The sequence below is a fragment of the Sturnus vulgaris genome, chromosome 2, assembly GCF_052056855.1.
Source record: "Sturnus vulgaris isolate bStuVul1 chromosome 2, bStuVul1.hap1, whole genome shotgun sequence".
Taxonomy (NCBI): Eukaryota; Metazoa; Chordata; class Aves; order Passeriformes; family Sturnidae; genus Sturnus; species Sturnus vulgaris.
The window spans coordinates 346,649-372,207 of NC_142244.1; the positions used below are offsets into that span (position 1 = coordinate 346,649).

Here is a 25,559-nt window from a genome sequence, read left to right on the forward strand (position 1 = left end):
AATGCAGTATTGCTACCATGGGCATCTCCCATCCACTGTAAAGAAAACACTCCTTACTGTGCTGCTTTTGCTGGAGACAAACTGATTGTGAAAGATGGCTTTAAAATACTGAAAACCAGCCAAGCATGTTTCACTCTTGGTTTTGGGGTTTTTTTTGAAGAAAGACATCATTTAATGTAAAAAGAATTTACAAATTATGCCTTTTAGTCCTTGGGATGAAAAAAAGAAGCAACTTACCAGCCTTCACTGATAAGCTTTTAGTTTCCCAGCAGCATAAAACAACCATAAGGCTAAAAGAGATTTCGAAATACAAAATGGAAGGGAGAGAAGGTTTTGTCCTGCTCTAGCTAACCACATTTCCCCCAAAACCATCTTACCTTTTATTCATGTTCAGCAATCCTACTCTTCCCAGTTTTTTGTTTGGTGGGGTTTTTTGTTTGTTTGTTTTTTAAATTCTGGATTCTCTGCAATGAACTCAGGTGTGTTATAAACAAACACTCAGCCAAGCCCTGACACATCCTTCTCCTCAAAAGCTAGATCCCACCATTCCACTCGGTGGCATTCTTTATCAGCAGGTATTTTTACTCTGTATTTTTCACTGCATTTTGGTGTACATACTGTACTGGAATTTTAAGAAACAAGCCACAGAGCACAAGGTGAAATGAAGGTTTATTTGTTGAAAAATAAATATTAAAAAAATTAACAATTTACCATTTGAGATGACTCTACTGCATTAGATTAGTGCTTCATACTCAACAACCCATATCTGTGATGGCCATTGCTAGGCTCCAACTTTTAAATTATAACTATTTTATCTCTTTCCCTCCCCTCTCACTACTAGTTCAACACACAGGAGTAAATAAAATCTACCTTTGGAGGATTATAGTGCAGGGTTCTCATGGGCTGATCACTTAAATCTGAGAAATGCAAAGTGCAGTTTGCAACAGATAACAGAATCTGTGGTCTGAACGCTCTTCCCCTGGAATCCCAAATGGAGAGGATGAATGAAAATCTATTACAAGCTACTTTGGTCAACTCAGCTGAAGAGCTGACATGAGCTCAGTTCTTCTATCAGGACAAGTTCTAAGCACCTAATTTTAGTAGGGTATTTAGTAGGGTCTCAGTGCACTGCACTCAGAAGTGATACAAATGGGACTGTGAATTTGTGAGGCTTCCACTGAAAAAAAATATAGTCAGTCCTCAGCCATAGTACTTGAAGCAGACAATACTCAACCTTTGTGTTGTAGAAAACAGGCACTTTTAAGTATCCATACAACATGTGTGCACCACTATTCTTTAAGTACAGGAAAATAATCAGTAACAACCCTGAAACAGTTCCAGAATTTCAACCTGAAAGAATTTAAATTATTTTAAAAGAAATGGCAGAAAATTGGGCAGTGTTAGGATTGCTGGGCTGGTTAAAGCTGCATCTAAGCTGCTCTTGATAGTTGCAGAGTAAGTTACAGTACAGCTCTTCGGTGTATGTTAGTTCCCTCTTCCCTTTCCATTTGCAGTTAGATCCTAATAATTCAAGTCCCAGCTTAGAATCATGGAATATGCTGAATTGGAAGGGGCCCATCAGGATCAGAGTCCAACTCCTGGCCCTGTGCAGGACATCCCAAGAATCACACCGTGTGCCTGAGAGCGTTGTCCCTGTGAACAACAGGGACCATACATGATGAGAATCAAGTTGCTAAACAACTGTATGTAGAAGCAACTTCCCAGAGTATCCCTCTAGGATACATGGGCTTTATCCAAGCCTTCATTACTAGCTTCCTACATAATTTAAACTTTTTAAATAGCAGTAATACTTGTCTCACTTCAAAGTTCACATGGACACCTGGCTTAAAATAAAACCTCAACTGTATCGGCCATTTACAGAAAGTCCCTGCATACACAGGGATGCACCTGCATACACAGTAGGGTCTCAGCTACTCAGATTCCCAACCTTCCTGGTTCAACTTCCTTTCCCCTGTGATCTTCAGCTCTCAAGATCATACCTCTGTGGGCGATGGAAGCAAGCAGAGATCGGATTTGTTGATTCCAGATCTCGTCCTCATTCTTTCTTAAAGGTTGAAGTGAGCAAAGATGATAAGGAGTCAGCCAATTGTAGACTTAGAACATAAGCACAGAGCTCACCACTGCAGAGAACACCTTTATCAAAATCTTTTCTTATACATGTCAGAGAGATACTTGAAGGTAGTATTTATTTTTTCAGTTTACAGGTGATATGTCATTTACAAAAAAATTACAGACAATGCATCCTTTCAGTGCAGTTTCAAACTAGTTGAAGAACAGGCAAAAGTCTGTGATGATTCGGAATGCTAGTAATTGACAGCACATGCTTTTGTCCCTTAATTGATTGGGTGGGGTAAGGAATGGGGTGCAGATGGGGTGATGAGGAGAAAATGCCAATGTAAATAAGGCCATGCGAATAAAAACTCCTTGGAGAACAGGACTCCTCAGTCTGTCATATTTTTGTTCTCAGCTAATTAACGCAGATTGGACGTTGGAGAAGACATTTGACACTTGTTACGTTCAGTGCCCCTAGAAGCTGCCAGTACCTTCCCATATCTTCAATTCTACACCAGTGCTATGATTTCAGATCACCTAATGAGCTACTAAAATAATGATTAAATCTTTATTTCTACTCTCCACCATTTGAATAATCAACTGTAGTTGCTGGGAGAAAGGAAGGTCAAGTTGAAAATGCAAGCTGCTGCTGTATGGTGGCACAACTACAGACCAAGACAGTTTGACTACAGCATCATTCATTTCTTTAAAAGGTTACATACATTAGACAATTCACCACGAACAAATCTATGATTTCAGGATGGAAAGAAGCCCAAATTAGTGTGTCATCATAAATTAAGTTACATCATTTGCATGAGGTTTGTCCAGCCACATCAGTCTAGGGAAAGGCAAGATGACTGACTTCCACACCAGAAAGGTCAACCCAAAGCAAGAGGGCCCTCTGTGAAGTTCCTAATGAGAGGAAAACTATTTCATAATTTGCCTATCTGCTTTTTGCAGCACAATTGCTTCCCTTCTACAGTATTTGTAATCTCGGACAAGACAGGATCTACAGAACAAGCAAATGAGTGTAGATTGCAAATCCACTATTGGAAGTTTGAGCCTATGCTTTGTTCCTTATCTTACTTAATCCTACCAAGGGGCTCTTAAAAGGAGATCATAACCCAGCAGCCTCTAGAAACCGACGATAATTTAGTCTATCAGCTGCTACATTTATAAAAAAGCATCAGAGATTACAAAGATTATATGCAAGCATGACCTTACCTTTTGGAGCTTGACTCCCAGCAGTGCTTTCTGTTCTTGAAAGTCCCTCTGAACCCTCCAGAACAATTTCCCATGACATTCAAGTAAGGACTGCTGTACAGGAATACATTCTTTCTTCCAGTAAAGTCTACACTGAGGCAGTGTTACCTGACCTCCTTCCCCAGCCAACCTTTTTCCTCACTCTCCTATGTAGTACTCTAGGGCTTTCTGGGGTGAGAATAAGGACTATCAAATTAATTCCCTAATAGCTGCCACAGGACTATTTCTAAGTAAGTTATGCAGAAAGTGGAAGGGGATTTAAGGGAAGATTGTACATGCTTGCATATATTTACAGGTATCCTCTCCACATCTACTGACTTTAAAAACCCCTCTATTATTAAAGTTTGAAAATTAATTTTTGCAAAATTAAAATCAACCCTCAAGGATTAACTGGATATAAAAAAGAAACCTATTTTACAGCACTGACTAGTATTACCTTTAAAATCAACAGGAAAAAAACCCACATGCTGTGATATTATTTGATAAAGCAAAAATCGCCCACAACATAATCACCCAAAATGAACCAGTGTGAAGTTTTTATTTGCATGGCCAAAATATGTGCCTTTGGTTCCCCTGCAACTTTATTTCCCTTAACACGCTCTAAGGTTTTTGCTGCAGAAGGAACAAGATGCAGCACTGCATACTTCCTTGAACAACCACTCCCACAACACCTAAACATTTAACAGATGTAGCAAATGACAACACCACGAACGGGAATAAACTAAGTTCCACCATTCAGCATGGTCTGCAACAGCATCTTTAGGGCTGGCTGAAGTCGGCAACTTCACTTTGCAAGGTCATTTCCTCCTTGTTTCTTTACAGTGTTGGTGGTTTCAATCCATACTTCTTTGCAACTTCCGTCTGGGCATAGGCAGCATCACAGAGTGAGTAGAGGTGGGCCATCTCCATTTCTGATTTGGCCAGGTTGATAGCTTTGTTGAACATTTCAATGGCTTTATCCAGATTACCTCTGAAATAAACAAAAATTTAGTTAAGACTGTAAAAGCAATCTTGTCATCTCTAAAACATCTTTTTTCTTTCAGGACTTACACGCTCCCCCATTACTAACTTAAAAGGACTGGGAGGAACCACCACAAGAACTTATGGTGATGCTGAGTAAACTCAGAAGTTGTTACCAAGCCTAAGTAACTAGGACAGCTGTTAAACAGCCTTCCTCTTGAGAGCCCCCATGAGTGGCAGTGCAGGATAAAATGTTCTCCACAGGACACCAAGTTCACTGCAAAGATAATTCTGGGCAACTGAATGAAGTCTCATGTCCCGTGAAAGGACTTAGTATACAAAAGAGGAAAACTTGCACAGACAGAAGCACATTATTTAAATAATAAATGCTTGCAAAATTTCTCATGGCATTAGCTTAATTGCCTGTCCTTTAGAGGACTAGACATATTAAAAAGGGACTCAGCTGTACTGTCAGCTAGACCCTAAACCTTTGCACAGTTGCAATACAATGTTACAGAGCAGGGCATTCCTCTTTCCCCCAAGAACTGTGAACTGGAGCTCTGTGGGCTGCAGGAGAAAAACAGCACAGGATGCAAAGTACAGACAATCTAGTGTTCAAGGACAACATGAGATACACACAAGACCAAGTAATGATTAAGGAAGTCCCTTAAAATACAGAAGGGATGTATTTAAAAATACACGGACTCATCTGCATGTTGTCCATTAAGTATGACATTGGTGATGAGAAGTTGTCCAATCATAAATCACAGTTATACCACAGAGAATGGAGGGCTTTACCTAAGAGTTACAGAACAGAAATCATGACCTTGGGTAAGAGCTGGCCTTACAGGACACCAGGGAGAAGATCTTAAGACCTAGGATCCATGAGGAAATTTAAAGAACTACTGTAACTTCAGAAGTAACTAAGAACTCTTAACACTGCCATTCAGCATTACCTTTGCACTTCAATCGTTCCCATGGTCTCATATGCAAAATCACATTTGTTATCAATCTCAATGGCCTTGCTTATGAGTTCTAATCCTTTGTCTAAATCTTGCTTCCACTGAAGCTGAAGTAAACTACAAGAGAAAGAAAATTTCAAACTGACTTCACATACTCCTCCCAAAACCCTCGTCATGGTAAGCAAAACCATCCCAAATGTATAATGTATTTAATTTCTAATGCAGATAACACAGTGACTTAGCAACTTCACGACTTTTTAAAACACCTATGTGAAAGTCACTTTCAATAAGCCACTTTACTGCTTTAATGACGCTAAAGGAAGGCAAATTTTTCCCAAGAGAAACATGTTATTTGGTACATGTTGTTTTATGAAAAAAGAAACTTCAACACAAAGCTGAAACTAATAGGGTTAAAGGAAAAGTCATATATACTCAATTAGCAATGAACACTGATGAAACTTCCCTGAAACTTACTTGCAGCTTTGTCAAGACAAAATATAGAAATACATTTAAGAGCACAAAGATGTTTTCACAAAGTTATTTTTCCTGGATAACTTCTAAGCATAAACATTCAATTCAAGTTGATTCATCTAAATATGCCAACTGCTCTCAACCAAAAGGACTGTAAACTCAATACATACCCTTTATGAACATATGTAGTGGCATTGTCTGGCTCAAGGTCAATGCATTTATCATACATTTCATCAGCCTTGCCAAACTGCTGTTGATCAGTTAGTGCCTGAATCAAAAGAGAAACCTGTTTGTCAATAAGCAACCAAAGCGTGCACTCTGCACTCGGCTAATTCTAATTAAAACTGTATTGACAATGTGAGATTGGATGTAGTTCATTTACAGTAGAGCAGGCCAGGCACATTAGTTACCAGAGCTAAGTTTCAAAATTGAGGATTTTGGAAAGCTTCTGTGCTTTAAGTGCACAAATTACTGACCACACTGTCACCTGTAATGGGAGATCCACAAACAACATACTGTGTGCTGTAAATAAAAACCATTCTAAAAGTCTGTACTTGCAAGCTTCAACTCTTCCTTTTTCACATATATTTCTTTCAGAAGGAAATGCATGTATATTGCCAACCTACTTAAAATCAGAATGTCATGCTTCCTACTAAAACCAGCAGTACGTTCTTAGAAAAGAAACTACAGTCTCTGTTACAAGTGTATTCAGAACAGCTGTTCTAAACCACTACATGCCACTGATAGCAGAACAAAAATGTTAGCCTAGTTCCACACATCTGACTCTCAAATTACCCAGAGGATCCCTAACATTCATCAGCTGAGATGCCTCACACATGCAGGAAGGAGAGAATCATGCAGGAATAACCCCTGTCTCCTAACAACCACCCTCAACTCTCATTATTTATATCCTGCTCCACCAGTTCCCCCTGTACCTCCTCTGCACCAGAACACTCATAACCATAAATGCAAGTAGCTTATTCCAGGCAGCATCTCTTATCTCAGAACTTAGTGTCCAAAATCTTCATCTGTTATTTGAAGAAATATTATATCCAAGATAAAAAATACAAGACAAAGCAGCATTTTCTTTAAGAGAGAGAAAAATATACCTGAGCATAGAGTGCATAGCCCTCAGCACATCTTGGAAATTTTTTAATGACGTCTTCAAAGCCCTTCATGGCTGCTTGCACAGTCAAAGCATTACTTCCTGTATAAGCCTGGCGATACTATTCCAAAGAAAAAAAAAGAAAAGAAAAATTATGCCATCACCAGACTAAAAAAATGCTCATCACACCTCTACCCACCTCCCCAAGAGTTGCTTGCATCATAATAATTCAGTTATTTTACATAAGCTGAGAGAACTGAGATTGTTCAGCCTGGAGAAGAACTGTGGCCTTCACATACCTGAAGGGAGCCATGATAAAGATGGAGAGAGATTTTTTACAAGAGTATGTAAAAACGATTTTTTTTATAAGAACATGTAAACAGAACAAGGGGGAATGGATTCAAACTGAAAGACAGCAGGTTTAGACTGGATATTAGGAAAAAATTCTTTATTGTAAAGGTGGTGAGATACTGGAACAATGCCCAGGGAAGTTCTGGATGCCTCATCCATGGCAGTGTTCAAGGTCAGGTTGCGTGGGACTCTGAGCAACCTGGTCTAGTGGAAGATGTTCCTGTTCATGACAGGCGAGTTGGAACAAGATGATTTTTGAGATCCTTTCCCACCCAGGCCGTTGTATGACTTTGTGCTAAGTTCCACAAGCTGAAAAGCCTGTACATCCTAACAAATCTGGTTTTGGGAACCTACCACATGTCCAAGTGTCTGGACTTGGAGAAGAAAATGAGTGAAAGAAGGAACTCATAAGGCCTAATAATTGTGATAGCTTCTCTCTATTTCAAATGCTTAGAAATTCCAAACTTGGCATTCCTCTTTGTTCACACCATGCAAAGCTGTCCTGATGAGATTCTTGCAAACTGAGTCACACTAGCTTGAAATAGTTTGTTTCCAATTTCTTGATAATGACCATTTTCCACAACAGTAAAGCTTTATTGAAATCAATTTTGTGCTCCAATTAGAATCAAGATTTTTGTTCCTTTCACACAGAACAGAAAAAAATGTTCCACTGTTTGAAAAATGAGTGTTTCAGAAGGAAAGCAGCAAACCCATACTTCAACTGAAGAAATTGCTGCATTGCTCCTTTACCTTATTATTAAAAGACAGAGATGTATGTTGCCCTACTTTCCTGTTAAATTGGAATAAACCAGAGAAAGAGAGTGTTTTCCAGAACTCTTTAAAGCAAAAGCACCCAGACAAACCCCAGCACGTTACCTACCAGAGCGAAACATTTCTGTGCTTGCGCCAAGGCAGAATTGGGTCGCAATCGGATACATTCATCGAAGTCTTCCACAGCCTCCTCAATTTGGTCAAGCAGGATTTTCAGCTAGCCAGAATGAAAAAAAATCCTATTTCTCTATTTCATCTGTGCTTCAGACACTTACATGATAATTCAATCAGCATCAGTTACTCATATCCTCTCCAGCTCAGTTGCAGAACTGTCTAGAAACCTACAAAACCCATAACTAAATATCACCGTCATAATGTATTATCAAAGCCACCAGTGAAACTTTAGCTACCTACACAAGCAGGAAATGACCGTGTGTAGGAATAGAGAATGCCTGCATTTTAGACTGTTGCTGTTATTGTGTCAGCATTATGACCAGCCTCCAAAATTATGCCATATTTTCTCAAGTTGTTTTGCCTCTCTGTAGCTAGTATCTGTGGACTATTTGGACACTGAAACTTTTCAGCTCGTTTTTCAACTTATTTTGTTGGCGTTTCTTTGATTTTGTTTTGACATTCTTACTCCTCCACAGGAGCAGAGTTCACTCCATCATTCTCTTACTTCACTGTGAAGCAACTGTAAAACACAGATTTTCAATCTGCAGAAAACTTTCATTCCCTTCAGTCAACACACAGCACCGTTTTCATTTCTGAGAACTAAAGAGGTCTAACAAATTAGTGGAGAAAAACCCTTGATCCAGGGAAGTCTTCCTTACAAATACAACTTCCTTGCAAATAGCCTGTTTGCATTTGCTAGTGTTCCTTTTTTACTTTCAGCACCATTCATCTTACAGGTCTGTGGCAGCAGGCAGAAGCCTGCTAGAAATTAGTCTAGGACACAGCAGTGTCACAAGGCAGAGAGGGATGAGCTGAACAGATCCAAGTCCAGGGCACAGGGCTGCAGGTGTTATCAGGGACACGTTTCCTCTGCTGGAACAAAGCTCCCTGCTTTGCAGATGCTGTTCTGCCATCCAGGCCCCTTCACAGAACAGCATTCATCTGCTGTAAATGTATATAAACGCTAGTACTTGTAAGTCTCAGTTCATACTGATAGAGGGCTTTCCTATAGCTATAGAAATAAACCGCTTCTGCCTGACCTGAACCTCCAAAACAGACTGTGTGTTTATCCCACAAAAATTCCACAATCCCAGAAGTATATCCCACAAAAGTTCCCAATTAGGAGTTCATGGTTTTCTGCCACAAACAGTATAAAGTGTCTCCAATGACACCGTTTTTCTTTTAGTATATACTGAAACAGCCAAGTGTTGGGACCAAATCTTGAAGGTTTCTTACTTGTCCTCGGTGGTGGTAAACATCAGCATTCTGAGGATCAATGTCAGCAGCCATGTTGAAGTCCTGAGTGGACAGCACTGGCTGCTGCTGCTGCATATACATACTGCCCCGTTTGATCAGAGCGTTGGCTCGCAGCTGCAAAACATGGGCAGGGAAACATCAGCCACCCTAGTGTTTCTCCACATTTAAGGCTTCATTACAATCACAGTAAATTTTTCATTTGACTAGTTTCTCCCACTGACAGATTTCAATTATTCTAAGCAGGAATAAATTTCATATTGACCCTAAATGAATGAGCTCCCTTACTTAATTTCAAAAATGTCAGCCTACGCTTCCATCTCAGTGGATTTCCAAGCCTCCCAAAATCCTTCTCAATTCCTATGTTTAGAAATACATCAATGTTTTTTGAAGCAGCTGAATATGGAAATGCAACTAAGGTTTTACAGTTACCCAGAGTGGATAAGCCTCCAATTCATTCAACTTCCCTCATTCTTTAGTTTGTACTTCTTATCACCTTTAGTTTGCACTACTCAGTAAAGCTGTCTCAAAAATCAACAAGCCATTGAAAAAAAAAATGTCTGTAACAGAATAGTAAATAAACCATTAATATATCTGAAAATTTGGACAAACAACTTCTTGAAGTATATTGCAAGTTTATCATCTAACTTTTCAATCCCAACTACAATCGAGCTGTGACAGTCCTACCTTCACGTTTGCATCTTCCATGCTGATGACCTGATCTAGGTCTGGTTTGGCAGCACTTGCATTGCCAATAAGTAAGTAGAAAGTAGCTCGTAGGAGCAAAGCTTCTGCCATGTATCTTCCCTTTGCTTCAATTTCTTTTGTGCTTTCACTGATAATTTTGTCATAGTTCTCTTCTTCCATATATTGTTTTGCTCTCAAATAGCCAGAGCTGTAAATGATGTAAAAACAGTTGTATATATACATGCATTCACTGAACACTGCAATTTCCATTCAGATGTTTTCATCAAATCATTACAAATACTAACTTGTGCTATATTTTTACAACACCAGCATAGCTCCATTGGAACATCCATTCCTGGATGGTGCCATCATAGATGGAAAACAATCTGCACAAAAAACTGGCCAAATTACATTGGAAATAAAGAAGAAAAATGTTTTAAAGATTTTGAATGTGAGCTTCATTTGTCTCTTGAGGGTTTTTTTTCACAAGAAGAAGAGCAATAATCTCTGTTTTAAAGCAAGAAGGTAAAATTAATGGACAGGAAAGTGAAATATTAAACCTAGCAATGTACAGCTCCTATATGGAAGAAATTATTTAATATAAAAAATTACAGCACTGCCTTGTTCTCAGCGGTATCCTGGATTCAATGAATCTGCTTGTAGATCAGGACATTCTCTCTTACTTTAAAAAACAAAATTATAATGCTGTTTGCAATGGTTTCTAAACTGGCAGCACTGCTATCTTCCAAAAAATAATCTGGAAATTAGCACAGTAAATTAAAGAACCATTTATGTGGTGCTCAGGCTCCACTAAAAGAATACATAACAAAACCACAAAACCAAGTTTTTCTATGCCAGAACAAACTTTTCATTTCTGGGCAATTTGATTCCAGAAAGTAAAACACCCTTTCAGCCTTCATTGTTGTTAATACCTGTTTTCATTTAAAAATCCCCTTTTCCTAGCTCATATTCTCCCTGCCAGTCCAAAGACTAACTTGCTCTCTTCCTTGGAAATGCTCCTTCAGTATAAAATATTCCTTTCCCCCAAAGCATCATTCAGCCCTCTCCAGTTCTCCCAAGATTTACTGTGATACTGTAGTAAATATTCAGCACTTTTTCCCCAGTCTCATTGTCCTTCCTCTGCTTAGTGCAAGCTTGGAACTAGCCAGTCAGATTTCACTAAGGTTTCACTTGCAATACTGATACAATTTATATCAAAGAAATCTCCATGCCAAGTACTACTACACAAACAGCAGCATGTTACACTGAGCAGAATGTCCAAATCACTGAAAACTTAATTCCAGTACCAAACAATTCCTAACTATACTGTACACTCACTTTTCTTTTACTTCAGAAGCCTCTCCCTCCTTGTCCTTATCTTCATCTGATTTCTCACCCTTAAGCAAAGGTTGGGAAATTATATCATCTGTGAAAGAACTGAAGTAGGATTTAATGAACTGTGGTGAGGGCATCAGAGGCTCCCGATTCTGAAACAGAGAAAGGTAATTCCAAGTCATTAGGTGGTAAGATCAGATGGTACAAATGAAAATGGATAGCAAACATGATTATTAAAAAGAAAAACCTGATGAAAGAACCAATGTATGACTTTCACTATCTCATCTGATAGCCTGGTATTTTGATTTGCCATTTTGATGTTTAGGGATTCTTTAAGCTTCTGATCACAATGCAATATTCATCACCAGTGAAAACAAAGTGATGATATGCGGGGGGGAGGAAGATTGTATCTCTCCACATATGTGGCTAGAAATAAGAGTCTTTGGGTAGATGTACTAAAGCATTGGGTGTGCACACAAAGTGGGTGAAAAATCCAAGCTGGTGATTTAAGCATGAGCCTGAATTCAAGTAGATTCTGAAAGGCAGTCTTCTCTTTTCTCCAACTTGTCTAAGAGAAGCTGCTGTCATTGTTACAATGGAGACTAATGAGTCAATACCCTAGTTGTGTGTGGAACTTGGCCCAGATACCACATTTTTACTTAAAGTCCCAGAAGTAACACCTCTTGGGTAATGAATCTTTTCTACAGCCAAAAAATATCTCCTGTTTAAAATAAACTGCACACAAGAATTACAATTCAATCTCTCCTGTAGGAAAACACTGAATGCACTCTTCTGAAGCACACCTATCTATATCCACCTCACTCTTAACATTATTTGTTGTTACCTCTACACTACACATTTATGTGAATTTCTGTAGGAAAGAAATCCAGCATCTCAAAATCAACACAGGATTTCAGTACTTGAACCACCATCAAAACACAAGCAAGAATAATAACAACAACCAAGAATGTGTTAGTATCTGTCCCAAACGTTTTGTAAACCTACAGCCACTTAAAATGATTGCTCCTGGCTACCCCTATGCTTCCACAGCTCTCCCTTCTGCAGTTTCCAAACATTCAGGCATAGATATGTGTTCCAACACACCCAGTTTCCATGAAGTTGCAGTTCAGAAAAGCCCTGTGTAGAGCAGCACACCAACTTAGAGCGTCTCCTGAATGTCATAACAAATTTCATTATTAAAGGGAAACAACTGCTAGAAGTAGATCTCTCTTCCTTGATTAGGTTCCAAAAACTTTGGAGAGGTCCCAAAGGAAAACAACATTGGTACAATTGCAGCTTTGTAGAAACCAGTTTGTGTCACTTCTTACATTTGAGCAGATGGAGACAGTGACTTGTTTACAACAACTAACAGAGTGCCAACAACCGACTTTTCAACAACTGGTCAGGTGAAATAACAATTAGTCAGCAGTATCACAAGTCCTACCTTGTACTTCTCTTTGGCCTTTTCTTTTCCAAGGAGTTTAAGAACTTTATCAGCTAATAGCATACTTTGCTGGTTTTGGAAGGCTTCTAAAATGCAGACTGCAGTGACATCTAGGAAACAACATACAAAAGTGAGATTAAAGGAATTCTGATAGTCACTGAAGTACACTATAAAATGTGCCATTGAGTACAATGAAGCACTGCCAAACTAACAGAAGTCCTGTTCTCAGGCAAAAGCCTCTGTTTCCAGTTTGCTGTATTTACTGTACTTTTCAAGACACAAATTTGTATCCAAAATGATCTTCCTGGGATAAAAGGACTTCATGACAGTGAATGAAAAGAAATTACATTTATTTTTCTGTTCATGTTTTATCTAGAGATGAGCACACTTAAATCAACAGTGAAAATGTATACCTCTATTGGAGGCTTTCACCATTTTGAAACTTTGAGAAGAGTAATTATGTTCATATTGAAAGTGCCAACACAGCTTCTCTTCTGGACTGGTCTTTATTTTCTACTTCAAAAATTCACATTCAATCCCATCACATCTTACTTACTCCTCAGTTTAAGAAATTTGCCTAAATTCTATTTCAAATTTTTCTGCTCACCTCCGTGACTTTGGAAGGAGCAAGGAGAAATACCTTGCTGGCCTATTTAAAGAGCCAGCCTCTATCACATGGCTTTTATTCTCACAGAGAAATCTCTGCAAATGTTAACCCACTGCTGCTCAAGTGAAGCTTCCCAGTGTGAAATGCACTCTTACCACACAGTTTCTCTGGATCCTCCACTTAATGCAATGCTACCAGGAGTTTTCCCTGTTTTGCTTTCATTTAAAAATTAGTGAAGATGAACAGAGCCTAGACTTGAAATTCAAGCAGTGTATTGTCTGAATATGCTTGAAAAGTAAATGCCTTGCCCTGGAGTTTTAGCATATTTCTCCAATTCTACACTGCTAGAGGGACTACTAAGCCATCACTTATAGAGAAACTCCCTGCACCTCTGGCATGTTCAGGAAGCAGAGTCCCTGGGAAAATATGGTATCTCCAGCAAGAATGTGTTATACAAACCCAGCAGACACACTCTGACCAAAGACTTCAGGCTTGCTGCACTTCAGGCTTGGCTGCAGCAGCAACATCTTCCCAAATTATACTGCCAGGGATCACTGGAGGAGTTTTCTGCTGGTAGTGACTGGGGTTTTGAGGTTTATTTGGTTTTGCTTTCCTCCACTACATGGGCATGCCCTACTTCCTGGAGTTTTACTGGCCATATGTGTTTGGCGGGTAAAAGCAGGGTTATAGAAAAACAGTGTAGTTAAAAAAAAAAGGCAAGAAAGCTTCAGATCTGAAAAAACTGCAAGCAAAAAAACAAATAGAAATCAAGGCTGAAAATAACTGTCACTAACATTACTGCTATTAACACTAAAAAGAAGTTATATTTAAAACTGTCCTACTGTCACAGAGACATTGATCTTTCTTGGGGCTTTTATCACCTGGCAGCTACATAAGGCTTAGATTTTTATTACAGCACTCTGGAAGTGCAGCTGATACACACTGGTTGCAAAGGAGTGCACTAAATAAACAAAGTTGTCCTTTTCTAGTCATTATGGTCTTAAAGGTTATAAAGGCATCCTGCCAGCAGATAAACAGATAAAATTTCCACATCTAATTTACATTCTAATTTGGCAGACCTAATTCTTAGCTGTTACACGTAATGAAACTAATTTAACAGTTAGATTTACCAGCCAAAGCACTGCCTTATTTTCTGTCCTTCTTTGATAATGAGCACAGCTGAAAATTTCTTTTGTCTTTTAACCTAAAATCAGTAGGAATTATTTCACTTGATTAAATTTATATGGGTAATTTCAAGCAGTAGCTTGTAGCTCAAAAGTGCCGTGTCAAAATACATCTGACCTGTAGTTTTTAATTTCCATGGCTTCTCAGTGACATCTTCCTGACAGTTCAAAACATATTCTGTTTAGGAATAGCATTGGATGAATTTGACAAGTAATTTCTTCCAAATACAAAGTATTAATATTAAAAGAAAAATTAAATCTGTTCCAGTCTTCATAAGCTATGCACCAGAAAAAAATGCTACGGAAGCTGTTTTCCCTCTAACACCTGTCCAACGCATTTAAATAACTGCAATATTTTTATTTCTGACCACGTATCTCAACCTGCAAAAATGCCCTCATTTCTGTAGTAGTATAATTTCTCTAAAACAAACAGAGAAAAGGCTAGTCTCTTTACTGCATGGAAAGAGAACAACTGTTGTACTGGTTATCCACTCATTATGTTAGATGAATTATATTCTAAAGTGAAGGAGTTTCCTGGAAAAAGAATACCTTGAGTTGCTACAGTAACATCAATTTCTCAGCAGTCATTTCAGATGTAAGCAAATGAGAGCTTGAGAAATGTGAATAGGTCTGACAAGAGAAGAATAAGTATTTGCAGAAGCTATGAATGGTTTTAAATACATAATTTTGTATTACTGTAGCTACAGAAGTCAAAACAAAACATTTCCAGAAGGTGCCATCTCCAAAGCTCTCCAAAGCAGCAGAGCTAATTCCACTTTTAAGTATACACAGCATGAGCCACTAACCTTCTAAACATTCCTTCTTATTGTCCAGCTTCTCATGGGCCTTCGCGCGTCTGAAGAGAGCTTTGACATATTTAGGGTTAAGCTCAACAGCCTTTGTACAATCTTGTGCCACTTCTGTCCATTTTTGCTGTGAGCAGAAAAACAACACAGTGAGAGGGGCCCCCCTCAGCTCCCAGGGCTGGCTTCCCACAGCCAGCTCCGGGCTGGTGTGCACCCAGTGGCTGCTGCGGCTCCCAGGGCTCTGCTTCTCCCTGCTTGCCTCTGCTTCTGCAAGTGCCCAGGGAGAAACTGCCCGGGCACCACTGCAAACAACCTGCACCAGAAAAGCCACACAACAGAAACACAATTCCTACAAAATATTACACCAGGCACTGCACAAATCCCATGGAAGAACATAATGAGTTGATGCAAAGATAGGTAACGTTGGGACTGAAAGACTGGTGTAGAACAACTAGAAGAAAAGAGATGGAAATATAATGGCAGCAAACAAGTTTACCAAAGTGCTAAAACATTTTTTTTAACAAAATTTATTTCAATTTATCAAAACAGGCTTTTCTAATAGAGGATTCACACACAGTTGGGATTCATTATGGCATGAATTTGTGTTAGACAAGAACTAAATCTAACACCAGATTTATGTAAGCACAGTCTCTTACTTGATACTTCAGACTGTACAAAGCCAGCTTTTCCACTCCTTTATACAGCTCACCAACTCGACCTCATAAGCAAATCCATCATACCATAATAAGCAACACTGGCTGACTTCTAAAATAACACCACGTATACTCAGCTGTCGAGTAAATGTAACTTCCCTACATGCAAACTTTAAGTCTTGGCCTTTACTAGGATTTCAATGATTTTTTTCTTTAAATGTTGAAGTAGCATCCTTCCAAAATATTTGACCTTTCACCTTTCTTTCATGGTTAAACACTCAAGTAGAGAGAAGCAAAATTAACTTATATACAAGAAAACTGTTCCGAAAATAAGAAATTAAAACTTTGTCTCGGAAGAACAGGATGCATAAGTAAAATAGATTGAGTGTAGGTAACCGAAAATAATTTTCTTTATATGTAGAAAAGTATGATGACCTGAAAAAACCTTCAACATCTTGTTATGAGAGCAATAGATGTTATCACTTTGGATCTTTCAGTGGATGAAAATGACAAAATACAAAATTGATAATGCTATTTTTTTACAAAAAATGCATAATTATCTGTAATTTCTTACCAGTTGTTCATAGGCAGCAGCTCTGTTTTGATAGAAGGTAGAAAGATCAAGGTTTTTCTCAGGAGGACACAGGCTGATAGCCTCAGTATAACACTGAATAGCTAGCTCATATTTTCCTGCTTTAAAGTATTTGTTTCCTTTGTTCTTGGCTGCTTGGGCTCTACCAAGAGGACTCTGAAAAAGAAAGTGAGAGGTCAGTTCAAATTAAAAAGGCATCACAGCACAAAAGCTATGCACTTTAGGGCTCATCTTCAAAGATATAAAAATGGACCTGAGTTGTAAACTGTAGCCCAGATTTCTAAAAACTCTCACTGATTTCAATTCCTGGAAACATACAAGAATTTTCTTTTGCAAGTGTATGAGATAGGAGACAACCTTCTCACAAAATTCACTACAATGGTCATAAACTATGAAGTGATTTCTGTTTGGAAAGCTAAACAGATCATAATCTTTTACATGGCTGGTGATCAGAAGAACCAATGAGGTAAGTTGTTTCTCCAAAGGCTAAATGCATAAAGAAAACAAAGCCCTCAAAACAATTCAAATAGAAGAGTCTCCTGAAATACATAGAGGATGTAAGACAAGAGGGGATTCCTCAGACTTATGAATTAAATATGGAAAACATTTTGTGGAAAGACCTACTGAGTAAGACAAATATAAAACCTGTAAGGAAAATAAAGCTGGTTTGCCTTTCATGTACTAGGCACATCAACTTTATAGCTGACACACACACTCTGCTTCATGCAATGACAAGTGTTGGACCATCACCATCTTAGTAGAGGATGGGAATCTTTGCTGACTGGCCTGAGATCCTGTTAAATGTATCTTCATGTTCTGCACCACATGTTGATGATCTGTATATCTGCAGAAACTAACATTGCTACCTACCTGAAACCCCTGGATTTACAAATCAGTTATCAAATCTTGTGGTTTGTAAGGGATCAGATGTAAAAATGCTCTATTCAAAGGGGTGTGACCCACATTCAAGAAATAAGAGCTGCAAAAGATTCTGACATTGATTTTCTGGATTTCTGCTCCTCTGCAACAGCCTTGCTTCATGGACAACTTTTTGCAGCAGTTCTGCCAGACCAAAATGAACAGAAGTATGAGCACAAAATGAGTTGCCATTCTACCAGCCTTTCAGAAGAGGGAAAGGCTACAGACTAGGGGCAGGAGTGCCTTAAACAATAGCTGCAGGATTCACTATATATCAACTGCTCTTCGGATCATCGAGGATTTGTTGGGAATTGTCCCTGCTGCTCTTTGACCATACTTCTGCCTCCTCTACCCACTTATCCACTGTCAGGGCCAAACTGAACAGATACAGACAACCAGACAGATGTAACACAAATTTGAAAGCAACTTTGCATTTCATCTGCCTATTCCCCTTAATGCCTGCTGAATTTCATTCCAACCTGATCATTTTTTGCATCTAACTGATTTACTTTAAAACTGAAAACCTGAGGGGAAGCCAGAACTTGCTCTACAATCTGTCTTTTAAGGCCTTGATCCCTATCCTGGCAGGAGAGAATCAGATAATAGGCACTAGCCTCAGTTCCTACATAAAAGTAGGCATCCAAATAGAACAAAAGTATCTTAGAGGCATTCTCCTGAGGGGAGATTTACAAGTGAAACCATAAAAGGGAGAGAATTTCTTGAATGTCTCTATTGCTAGCAAAGCTCTTCTCTTGCAAGTCATTAATCACTGGGCTCACAGGAGATTAATCTGCAGCATCTTTATTGTTCACAGAACAAGACAATCTGCATAGCTTTCAGATATTTTCCTATTGTAAAGCTTCAAATTTAATTTGATAGAAGATTATTAACTTCACCCCATACACTGTGTGTAACTCTAAGGACCTCTAAGCCAAAATTAGAGTGCAACTATTTATACTGTAAGACAAGTAACTGTGTATCTAATAAGTAATTTCTTTAAAACTTAACCAAAGTCTCAGAAGGTTAAATTTCTTTCCAGTACGTATTTACCTCCAAATACAATGCTTTTCTTTTAACAAAGGGAAGGGTTATGCATATGCCGCAAACTTAAATGCATGCAAGTCCGTTTGAATTTTTCCTTGTGTATTTCTAGAGCAAAACACATTAAAAATGCCTTTGTGCAATAATCTTACAAAATTTAGTGCTGTTCCTAGTAACTTGGGTTAAAAAACACATTATATGGACCATGTTGTAACATTCATACATGTGCTCCCAGTGTGAAAATTATTTTGGTCTGCAGAGATTTAGTCTAACTGCATCTAGGTTACTACTTTATGATCACTGCCAATTTCTTCATGCCAGGGATCTCCTATCCCAGTATGTGTCCCAGGCTGAGCAGTCCATGTGCTCCATCCTAGGCACTTTGAGAGCCCTGCCCCACAGTCCTTGAGTAAAGACACTCTAGGGATGAGGACTGCTGGATAACACCCAAGTGCAACGGCTGCACCGGTGTCAGGTGTGGGAATTGTAACTGGAAACAAGACACCTCTGGGGCTGGGGCTGTCACTGGTGCTCTGCTGGTTTTTGGGAAGCATCAAACCTTCAGACAAGCCTACAAAGTGCATACAACAGTGATCAGAAACTTCAGAGACTACAGACGTGATGCCGAAGATATTACAATCAGTAACTCTGTTATGTGAGTAAAATTTTAGTAACAGTCGCAGAATCACAGACCACACAACCAATCATACAGAAATGAATCATGGAACATTTGCTGATTCCTTGGTTACCCCCTGCTGTACTCATTGCATGAGGCAAGAAATGCAGGGATAAGGAGTCAGAACTTAGAGCACATGCTCTCATGCAACAAAGTCAGCAGAAGCTGGAAAGGAAGAAATCAACTTGTTTACGCTGCCTTAAACCAGACTGCTTGCTCTGAGATGTTTGATCTCTGCATCCTTACTCAAACTTCTCTGCTGTAGCCCTCAGTATGCACCCAAAACACCACCAAATCCAATGGATGTTTTGGTTTGGTTTGGTTTGGTGGGGTTTTTTCTGTTGTTGGTTTGGAGGTTTTCTGGTAGCTGTTTATTAAAAAAAAAAGATATTAAAGAACTCACGTCACATTATATACTGCAATACCTTTTCATGATAGCACAAATAAGAATATGGAAATTAATTCTTCACATAATGTCAGTTTTTTAAGGTTTGTCAAGCCTTAAATTTAACCTCTACAAAATTTTTAAGCATTTTTTTTTTCTTCTCAATTGCTACACTGGACATACACAAGATGTGTACGTAAATAATTGATAATGCAAACAAACCTCATGTACCTCATGCACAAGTAATCAAAAACCTCATTCTTTATTTTCTTGCCGAAGTAATAATTCTATACATTATTTTCCAATTTCACTGCTTCTCCTCACCCAACCCATTGTCATCCTATGTGGCACAGTGGACATTTTTTATCCCCAAGGTGAAGGTCCACAGAGAGCAAGAAAAACTCTCCAGTTTCTCATCTTCTGGTCAAAGAATATGTGCAACAACCAAACCAGCTCACTAAAATTAATATAAGTTCATAACAGCTCAACAAAACAAATAACTCAGAAGTTATTTGCAGCTACACAAAAAATAACATCTCAGGACTGCTTTCAGCAGCTGCTCGTTAACAAGTCTTAGAACAGATTTTAAGCTAAAGGACACTTATGAAATTGAGTTATCAGTTGTCCAGGTACCTGAACAAGCAGATTGCTAACTGACTAAAGAATAGACAACACCGAGAAAATTTTCTTAACTTTTCTTTAGCCTCAGCAGAAGTCCTTTCCTCACAAAATGTTCAGAAACTGCATGCAAACAGCAACTTAACAGCAACAGACTGCCAGCTGTAAGAATAATAATGTTCAGTAACTCCCAGAAATGGCAATATTATTAAACTAGCAGTTCAGAACCTTATATATTTGACAGGTACTGTTATTCAAAGCAAAACAAGAAATTTCCTGCCAGCCAATGATGACAGTGATTCACAACAGAAGCACGAGCAGAGAGTTTCAGCGTTTTCTTTTGGTTGAAAAGGATTTGCATGAGCCCTTGTCTGACAGATGACATGGAGGGCAGCTACTGTTTGACCCCTCTTAATTCAATCTGCAAAAAAATAAAGCCTTGGTCTAGACCTCTTTTTCTGTCTTTTCCAAGTGAGAGAACCCTCTCAAAGAGATGAGGTACCAGGAAAAAAAATCCTGTTCTTTTCTAATTACCTATCTTTCCACTACTTTTTTTTTTTACACTAAGGTTCATCTCAAGTCTTTTTTCAAATAAAGGCATTAACTGAATATAAATGGTTTTTAAAGTCTCTTTAGCACTAGAACTACTATGAGAAAAAATATGTTTACATGAGCTTCAGAAGTAAATTCAAAGCACAAGCAAGCATGTATTACACTCAGAAAAAAAATGAAAATGTTCAAGAACAAATTCACAATGTTCTCAGTCAGTCACCTTCCTGTTAAAAGAATTTTTCATCCACGCCTTCCATGAATAAGCCAAGAGTCGAACAATTGTTTTGCTGCTATTGTACACTCAGTTAGGAGTTTTCTACACCTGTCCACTACAGCAAGCATGAAACAGAAGACTTACAGTAGGTTGATAGCGAGATTTATTAAGCAACAGATGCACAGCTCAATAGAAATGACTTTTCAGTTACTTTGCTTAGATCAATTTAGAGTAAGTACCAACATGAGTGTATGTAGACTAAGGGGTTTAATTCGTTAATATCCTGATCCAATGTCAGGGCAGTGAGAGAGGCAGCACTCAGCAATTGCTACTAAAAAGCTACTGGAAAGAAGCCATGCTAGTTGGCTGCTGATCCTGGTATGTGGCACCACAAAGGCCAAGGAGTTTGTCACGTTCACCCACCACTGCATTCAAGGACAGTACCCAGCTCACAGGAAAGTGTGCAGAGACAGGGAACTGCTGGTGACCCCAATGGCTTTGTCTGCAATACACAAGGCCACCCAGCTGACCTCCTCTCACACCAAACACAGGGTTACCCCTTGAACTTGCTGAAAGAGTCAAAGGGTGAGATTTGGACTATCACAAAAAAATACTGAAGTAATCAACACATTACCTCACTGACTAACCAGTGCTCACTCCTGTAAGACACGGAGGGTATAAAATCTGCTAAGAATTTATCATGGAATAAGCAAAAAAATAATAAATTGGGCACCAACTAAAGCAATATATGCAAATATCCATGTTTTAGTTCTGCAACACTACCTACAAACCAGGAGAGCACGTAAAAAGCCACTGCTACTGAGTGACTAAGACACATTCCATCTAAATTATAAGAAACAATGACAATTGTCATTAACAGATGCAATTTGGCTTTACGACCTTTGAGCCATCCATAGATGCAGTTTTACTGACATCACTTAACTGGTCCAATAGTACCAGTTTACTGTACTGTTGAGGAGCTGTGCTTACAGGAGAAGGAATCTCAAAAGTAGTTCAGCTTTTCCCAATATAGCACCTTGCTAAGGGCTTCTGCCAACACAATGTCAGTCACAGATCACGCACTTGGCCAGTTCATCGATGTCAGGAGAATCCTCTGGTACAGACACAGCCTGGGAAAAAAATGTGAGGCCTGTGCAGCAGGTAAAAGAAAAACTTGAACTGCATGCAAAATAGTAACGAGTCTGAATAAAGAACAGGGAAGATATTGGACCTTACATATTTTTAAAGAACGAAGAAAAAAATTCAAGGTTGTGTCTTCAGAAACAGTGACCAGAACATCAAATGGATACAGGGACTCATTTAATGAAAAGCACAAAAAAGTATGAGTCCTAAGTTACATTTATGAGTAAAAGAATAGTTAGCTGACACAGCTGTTGGTAGCAAATTCATTATTGACCTTTGTGTTTTCCAAAAGATTTTCCTCTTGTATTTCAACTGTGAAATGAATTACTGGCTCTTATTCACTGTGCAGACTTGTATGTGAAATCCAACTGAGTTTGAAAAAATACCCCATCAGGTTAGAAAAGCAGATTAATACAATACAGGCAGTTTTATAAGTGAAGTATCTGCAGAGGCTGTATTTTCATTCACGGGTCTTATCGCTATTAGCCATAACTAATAAAATATGAGAGGAAACGAAATCTACATGGCATCATTGCTTGGGATATGAGTAACAGGAAGACAGTCCTCTACACACACATAAAGCAGTCCTGGGAACTTGCAGCAATTTATTTTCCTGATGTAGCCATATTTTGACCAGCTAGACAATTATCTCATGTAATCAGTCAAATCTGCTAACTTCTGCAGCTTTCCTAAGCAATAACTCTCAATTTTTTACAGTGTAAGCAATGACACTCTTCAAGAAACTTTGCATCAGGTCATAGCACTCAACTTATTCTTAAATGCACAGAGCCTTCTGATAATTCAAATTGTGGAGCAACACAATATTTTAAATCAAATGCTATGTGTTTTAAATGTTTTTAGTGCTTCCTTCCTACAACTGCAGAATGACTACAAACCCCTTGATATTGCTGGAATTCAGAAACACAAGGAAAAAAATCCAGAGTGAATGCACTAACAGGGAAGTTACTGCAGCAAGACAAAGGTCATAGCAGCCTGCAAACCAGAGCTCACATGCAGCAAGCATGCTCCCATAAATAAGCCAGATGCTGCTTGCAGCCATGAGCCAAAGATACCATAGTAAACAATTTGAATGTGCCCTCTGCACACAACTTGTTCAGTACTGTTTGGTGCCCAGGAAGGAACAAATCACTGCATTCAAAGTAGTTGCCTCAAGGTCCAGCATAGGTTCTACAGCTTACTGTGCTTTCAGGAATGCCAGAGAGTAGCTATGATTCACTAGTTGGGGAAGTTGCCACCTTCCTTGCCACTCGTGTCTACCAGCGCATCCATCTTCATCACTCAAACCATCAAGGTTAAAGCTGACCTTTTCCAGTCTCCAAGACGTGATTTTTTTTCCCCTCTTGATCATTTCAGATGGGAAGCTTAAACTGTCTGACAATTCAATGCATTTTGGGTGATACAGAAGATGGGAGAAGAAAATGCAGTACAGGATATTCTTATAAAAGCCCATCAGCTTGTCAAATCCATTACTTCAAATATGTTTGTCAACTGCAACATCACCTCAGTAATCCTGTGTACCTGGCAAGGTACATCTGGGACTGCAGATGTGCAGAAAGTGCATCTTAGAGGCATTTTTTCAAATACAGATATACAAGAGAATCATGGATTTGATCTGGACTCTGATCTTACATGCTGTCCTTGAGTTTTTGCACAGACCATTTTATCTGAAAGTTCTCAGAACAGTAATTTACAACAGGATAAGTGGGATAAGTGTATGTTTTGAGAGCACACCTACTCAGGCAAATTCTACACTTTAAAGTCTCTGCTGCATAAACTGGTGTGGCTTCTATATTTTCATGGAACATACTCCATTTTAAAACAATCTAGTGTTTTCTTTCCGCTCTGCTCTATCCAACATCTCACAGATTTCCTTTTCAAAATACTATTCCTGTAGGAAACTTACTCATAGTATTCTAGACCTCAGAGGCAGAGGTACGTTTCCCCCTCAGCAGCACTCAGATCCATGCTCAGCCACTTGATGAGAAGATGCATTTGGCAATGCGTGATCTTGGAACAAACTACTCCTGATCCCTGCACAGTGAAGGCAGAACCACAACCACGAATATCTGGCTAAGAGCTCTGTGGGTCACACAGGCTGACCACAGAGAGACACGGTGCTCCAGAAGCAAGTCCAGCCAAGGGTAATAAATGTGATTTAAGGGACTGAAGCATCTTTCATAGAAGCAAAACCTAAAGGTTCTCCTGGCCTGCCCAGGCTTGAGAAGAGATGACTGAGAGGAGACCTCATCAATATCTATCAGCGTCCGGAGAAAATGTGTCAGGAGGATGGGACTGGGCTCTGCTCAGTGGTGCCAAGCAACGGGACAAGAAGCAATGGACAAAAACTGATGCACAGAAGTTCAACCTGAACATGAGGAAGAACTTTACTGTGCAGTGACCGAGCACTGGAACAGGCTGCTCAGAGACGGTGTGGAGTCTCCCTCACTGGAGATATTCCAGACCGTCTGGACAGAATCCTGTGCCATGTGCTCTGGGATGCCGCTGCTCGACCCCGGAGATTGGACCAGAAGACCCATTATGGGTCCTTCCGACCTGCCGGGCGTGCACGCAGAGCAGGACCAGGATGCCACCCGAGCTCCATCCCACCACACGCCTGCTCCTCGGTCGGGACCGGCACTGACAGCCGCTTTCCGGACCGGCCCAGCGGCCTGTCGGGCCCTGCCGCCCGCAGATCGCAGCCCGGGCATCCCCACGCTGCCCCGGGCGGCCCGGCCGGCGGCGGAACCCCGGCCCCTGCTGCCGCTACAGGTGGCGCCGCTCCCCGCTCACCATCTCATCGTGTCCGGGCCCGTCGGGCTGCCCGGAGACGCCTTCGCCGCCGGGCCCGGGGCTCGCCCGGCCCTCGGGGGTCTTCCGCTCACTCGCGCCCTTCCCGCGCCGCGCCGCCCGCCGCCCCCACAGGTAAATCGCGCCGGCGCCCAGAAGGATGGGCGCGCCCAGCACCAGCGCCAGCTGCCAGCGGGACAGCCCGGCGGTGCCGCCGCCACCGCCCGGCGCCTCCACGGGCTTCGAGGCGGCCATGACGCCCGGGAGGAGGAGGAAGGGGGGGAGGGTCAGCGGACACGCGGAGCGCGCCGGGAGGGCGCGGGCGCGCCGCCGCTTCCTCCCGTCCGCAGCGCCCCCTGCCGGCGCGGAGGGGCACCCGCAGCCCCCGTGAGGGAGCCCGGGAGGGGCCGGGCCGGGCTCGGGGCTCGGGGGAGCTCCCCGGCAAAGGAGCGGCCTCAGGGCCGGAGTGATCTGTGCGGAAGGAGGTCTGAGCCGCTCCCATGAGAAGTGCG

At 40.2% G+C, this 25,559-nt stretch overlaps 1 protein-coding gene across 1 annotated transcript; it reads right to left on the reverse strand.

Moving 5' to 3' along the window:
* Positions 1-2,190: 2,190 nt before the first annotated feature.
* On the reverse strand, positions 2,191-25,326 carry TOMM70 (translocase of outer mitochondrial membrane 70). The gene is made up of 12 exons (XM_014885711.2): positions 25,051-25,326; positions 16,675-16,848; positions 15,448-15,574; positions 12,851-12,960; positions 11,410-11,558; positions 10,072-10,279; positions 9,367-9,501; positions 8,066-8,173; positions 6,839-6,955; positions 5,900-5,997; positions 5,253-5,375; positions 2,191-4,306 (listed from the first exon to the last, which is right to left on the reverse strand). Exons 1-12 carry the CDS (start codon positions 25,300-25,302, stop codon positions 4,153-4,155), a joined length of 1,755 nt encoding a protein of 584 aa, XP_014741197.1. The 5' UTR covers positions 25,303-25,326; the 3' UTR covers positions 2,191-4,152.
* Between the last annotated feature and the right edge of the window lie 233 nt (positions 25,327-25,559).